The sequence below is a fragment of the Platichthys flesus genome, chromosome 24, assembly GCF_949316205.1.
Source record: "Platichthys flesus chromosome 24, fPlaFle2.1, whole genome shotgun sequence".
NCBI classification, from domain to species: Eukaryota; Metazoa; Chordata; class Actinopteri; order Pleuronectiformes; family Pleuronectidae; genus Platichthys; species Platichthys flesus.
The window spans coordinates 9,645,303-9,650,246 of NC_084968.1; the positions used below are offsets into that span (position 1 = coordinate 9,645,303).

The 4,944-nt window shown below is 43.8% G+C and overlaps 1 protein-coding gene across 1 annotated transcript; it reads left to right on the top strand.

Moving 5' to 3' along the window:
- The first annotated feature begins 2,250 nt into the window (after positions 1–2,250).
- LOC133950353 (fatty acid-binding protein, intestinal-like) lies at positions 2,251–4,281 on the top strand. Its single transcript, XM_062384611.1, has 4 exons — positions 2,251–2,410; positions 2,812–2,984; positions 3,188–3,295; positions 3,394–4,281. The coding sequence occupies exons 1-4, from the start codon at positions 2,344–2,346 to the stop codon at positions 3,442–3,444; spliced, it is 399 nt and encodes a 132-aa protein (XP_062240595.1). The 5' UTR covers positions 2,251–2,343; the 3' UTR covers positions 3,445–4,281.
- Positions 4,282–4,944: the final 663 nt, after the last annotated feature.

Below are 4,944 nucleotides of genomic sequence, written 5' to 3' on the forward strand. Positions count from 1 at the left end.
GTGCTTTTCCATTTACTGAACACGTGTGGTCAAATTGAGGACGTTTTCTGCATTTGCATTTGTTTTGGTGAAGTTGCAGTGCGTTGTCCTCACAGGACCACCGTACATCTGAGTGTGTGCTTCATCGAAGGTGGTATTTAACACGTTAGATACACATCATGCCAACAGTCTACAGTACACAGTGTATCAGGTGAGGCACATAAAGAGTCAAAGTACACACATTGTTTAACAGGCAGTAGTAAAAGGGATTAAGGCAGGAGACACAGCTGCTATCAGACACCTACTCACAGCTCTATCATTACTTTCAGTGACGTTTACTTATCTTAATATGTATTGTAAAACACATTTTATAGCTGTTGTGTTATGCAACTGTAAATCTGCTGCCACTTCAGGATACCAGCCTGCAGTAAATCTAAATAAAAAGAGGATTCAGCTGCACCTCCATCCTCAAATTCAAAGTCGACTTTTAACGACAATTTAACTAAACTATTTCAAGTATTTGCAAAAAACGTGTGAACTATTGTTTTCTACTAAAAGTATCAGCTGCTGTTTCCAGCTTTTGTTTTTTGGGCAGTTGGACACTAGGGCTTTATTCTGGAGAGGTTATTAGTTCACTCAGGGCTGGACAATGAGATTATGGACTTTATGAACAATGCTGAACGCTTTGTTAACGCCCCTCAACACACAATGAGATGCCACGACCATTTAACGTAAAAGCATTGAAGCAGAGAAGCTCTTAAATCTAAAATATTATTGAAGCAGAGATATAGTGTTAAAGATGGTGATATGCAAAAATATATTTGGATTTAGAGATTGAGTGTAGTTTTTCTTGTATTTCTTATATTACCGTCATTCTAACATCCAGTATTTTCCGTTTATGATGTAACATTTTAACAATAAATTCAATTTAGTGGGAAGTTCAGTCCTGATCTTGATAATAATAATCTGACAAAACAATCTCAACTCCAGGTCCACTTATTTCCCTTTATTCCAGAGCTTTCAACCACATCACAATTCTCAGTGTTTTAAATATGCTGGTGTGAAGAAGGATTTAGTCTTATTTCAGTTTGCTGAGAAACCCAATCTTATACCTGCATGTTAAATATCAGGCTATCTTAGCACAGCTTAGATAATTATCTGATTAACTCACATGTGATATCTTGATTGTTCTGTAAACCGAACCAACGTGTTGTGAAACTCTGAGTAGTTTATAATCTTTACACTTTGGTGTTTGTGTGTTAAATAAACAAGCTATAACAAGTTAACTGGAGTGAGCATTTGTAGGAGCATGGAGCTGAATCGTCAAAACCTTTTCACCACTGTGTGTGAAATACCCCCCCCCCCCCCCCCACCCCACCCCACCCCCGCGCGAGGCATGTGAGATTATGGACTTTGTGGAGCTGACATGACTGCACCCTGCAGGTGTAAATAAAAAACACACAAAACTTCCCTTCCTTTAACATGTATGTTACTGCACATTCCAAAGACATGTTGCATCATGCACTTTACACACAATAACTAATGGGAAAGATGTTTAATATTATTAAACTGTAAAAGTACAGAACAGGTTGGACAGTGTGTAAATTGCAGACAATAATCAACGAATGTTCCGCATGTTGGAACGCGCACACACACAGTGACAAACCTCTACAATCACACCAGTATGGCTCTCTATGCACAGATGGAATGTTTCCAGTGTGAAGTATACTCTCTTCTGGGTCACTGCTCTTTTGTAACGTGCCAGCTCAAGTTGTCAGCGTCACATAGAAAGTCCTGCACAACCCATTTCCATGCCAGGCACAAACAGGGCGACAAAGAAAAGACTGTGGGACAGAGAGGGGCTCAGCCGAGTGGCTGCCATGGGCATCCATGCAAACAGCCCACTCTTTTATTTTTTTCTCCTCTTTTCTCTCCTGCAGAACAGTGCGACAGTGTTCGACTGTGCCAGATTTTACCAGGGTGTGTGTGTGTGTGTGGGTGTGTGTGTGTGTGTGGGTGTGTGTGTGTGTGTGTGTGTGTGGGGGGGGGTTGCCCTCCAGTTTTTTATCAGTGCACCCTCGAGGTCGCGTAGCCATCGCCCTACATTTTGCCACAGTCTTTAAATGGCCACATCAGCAGACAGATAATCAGCGAGATAAAGGAGGGCATCTTCCATGCCAGCTCGGGGTGGGAGCGGAGGGGTGGGGTGTGCCGATCAGGGGGTGTGTGTGTGTGTGTGTGAGTGTGGGATGGGGAGAGGGGAGGGGTCCGTATATATATGGAGGCCCCGCGGCCACTCACTGTCCCACGGTCTGCCTGTGCCTCACCACCAGCCGCCCCTCGACCCAACGCCAGCCTGCAACCATGACATTCAACGGAACCTGGAAAGTGGACCGCAATGAGAACTATGACAAGTTCATGGAGAAAATGGGTGAGTTTGTGTGTGTGGGTGTGTGAGAGAGAGAGAGAGACAGAGAGAGAGAGAGAGTGTGTGTGTGTGTGTGTTCACAGTTTGTAAAGTTGTGTTGGAATCTCTGCTCTTCGAAATGTGTCTGGGCTTGTGATCCCCTGTAGTTAACGACAGTGTGTCTGACTGAGCTGTGTGTTCCAGTGAAGTTTGATCCCTGTATGAATGTTACAAAGTGTAGTGATAAGCTCAAGGCATCTATGGCACCACCCATAACAGTCACTGCTGCTGGGCTGAAGTGTATTCCTTGGACTTGGACTCAAACTGGAGAAAAGAAAACTTCTCACTTATAGTTTTCACCTATAATGGCAACTCTTCATCCTCATATTCCTTTTTTTCTTCTTCTTCCTCTTCCCTATAACAAGATATTAATGTCATGAAGCGCAAGCTGGCGGAACACGACAACCTGAAGGTCACCATCGAGCAGAACGGGGACAAGTTCCACATCAAGGAGTCCAGCACCTTCCGCACCAAGGACATCGACTTCACCCTGGGCGTCGTCTTCGACTACAGCCTGGCCGACGGCACAGAGGTCTCGGTGAGTGTCCCGAGCCAGACCTCACAACCTTTCACAGAGTCAATGCAGCCAGAAACTGGAAAATAAGGCTTATTTTTCCCAGTGAATGGATTCATCCCTCATGTGGAGAGAGTAGATGAAGCTGGAGAGGCTGCTGCCAGTGAAACTTGGCAGCCAAACATAGAGAACTCCCATCAACCGACCCTTTGTGTTTTTTGATCCAGGGTATGTGGGAGATGGAGGGCGATGTGCTCAAGGGCACATTCACCAGGAAAGACAACAACAAGGTCCTGACGACCACCCGAGCTGTGGTGGGAGGGGAGCTCGTACAGGTCTGTACCTCCTCATGTTGCTCGTCCCTCTCAACTCGCTTCCAGTGCAATTTGTTAACGTGTCTGAACTAATCCTAACCTCCGTCTCCTCCTCGCAGAGCTACAACTACGAGGGAGTGGACGCAAAGAGGATTTTCAAGAAGCAGTAACCTGCAGTGTGAAGTTCATATCTTATTTTTTATATAGACGACACCATATAGTTTCTTTCCCCTCCCACTAACAACAAGTCATGGCAAAGTCTCGTGGGATTTGACTGCATATACCTCAACAAGTTTTCTGGTAGGAGAATAATGATCCACAGTGATTTGCTGCATGAATACCAATGACACAATGAGTGGGGGACTAAGTGGGGACCTGACAAAAGGCCGATCCGACAACTGCAAACAATCCTGAGAAGAAACGAGCAGGTGAATTAAATCAGCAGCAGCAGTAAGAAAAAAAAGCAGAAGTCATAAATATTAAGTCAAACGAGCTGAGGGAGAACAGCCGTTACCATGTGGCAGCCTCAGGGTCTTAAAAGAATCACACCCACAAAAAAACAGGATCCAAGAAGTGGCCAAACACTTGTTAAAGAGTCGGTTCACACAATTTTTTTAAAGAACATATCTCTCATGGTCGCTTCATGCATATATTTATAACATTTTTTGATTTATTGGAAGATTTCTCTCTGGATAATATAATGGAGGAGGGGGTTTCAGGAATTGGGGTGTTGCCATTGAAACTCCACCACCTCCATCGTTTTGGGCAAATAAAACCCAAAGCCCTGCAAACGATTGTATGCAGCTACATGCGAGTGGGACAAGATGGTCTCTGGGATTTGGACTTTAACTTGACAAGACTTCAACCCACACTAATCTCCATCATTGTGAAGCAGCTCCATAACAATCCTGCACGACACGAGACACTGTTTCGTGTTAACCAGCCAATCTGCACCGATGGCTCATGTCCATAATTCAGCCTGTAACAATAAAGCAATTTTAATATAACACACGGGTCTATTATTTATTTACTTTCTCCCCCTGGAGCAATGTGTGCAAGGCCTGATAAATGAATCATAAAAGTCGAACTGATAACAGCTGCAGTCATGTTGCCTCCAGACCACTTATATCATGTGTTTTCAGTAGGTCCTGTTTAAATGCAGAGGTCATGTGTCAGTGAGAACTTTACAGGATTCTATTAATCACTGGAAAAATAAGATTTTTAAGAAATATCACATCAAGGCATAATTAAAGTCTTTCTTTCATAACTTGGCTCTGGTTGGATCACATGATGACAGCAGGGTCTTGTGTTGTCATGCGCTGGCCTCTGTGTGTGTGTGTGTGTGTATGTGTGTGTGTGTCTGTTGTCCTCAGGTCAGACAGAAAAACACACATTGGAGAAGTGAGGGTTTCTCACATGACCTGGTCGTGGCTGTGCAGTGAATCATGGCGTTCATTCAAGTGGTAAAAACATTTTTTTTTTCACACATGCACTGAGCCTCTTTCACCACAAGAGGGCGACCTGTGTCTACTTTATAGTTGCACTCAAATCTTTCAGTATGATAATAGTAAAATAAATATGTCTCTGTTTGGCAAGATGAATATTTTCCATCATCTTCTTCACCACCTTGTGGCCGACTACAGTATGGGTCACCTTGTCCATGTTGATGT

Coding starts and splice junctions, on each gene's coding strand:
- LOC133950353 (XM_062384611.1), top strand. CDS start 2,344: ATGACATTCAACGGAACCTGGAAAGTGGACCGCAATGAGAACTATGAC. Junction 2,985..3,187: donor CCGACGGCACAGAGGTCTCG/GTGAGTGTCCCG, acceptor TTTTTGATCCAG/GGTATGTGGGAGATGGAGGG. Junction 3,296..3,393: donor TGGGAGGGGAGCTCGTACAG/GTCTGTACCTCC, acceptor TCCTCCTCGCAG/AGCTACAACTACGAGGGAGT.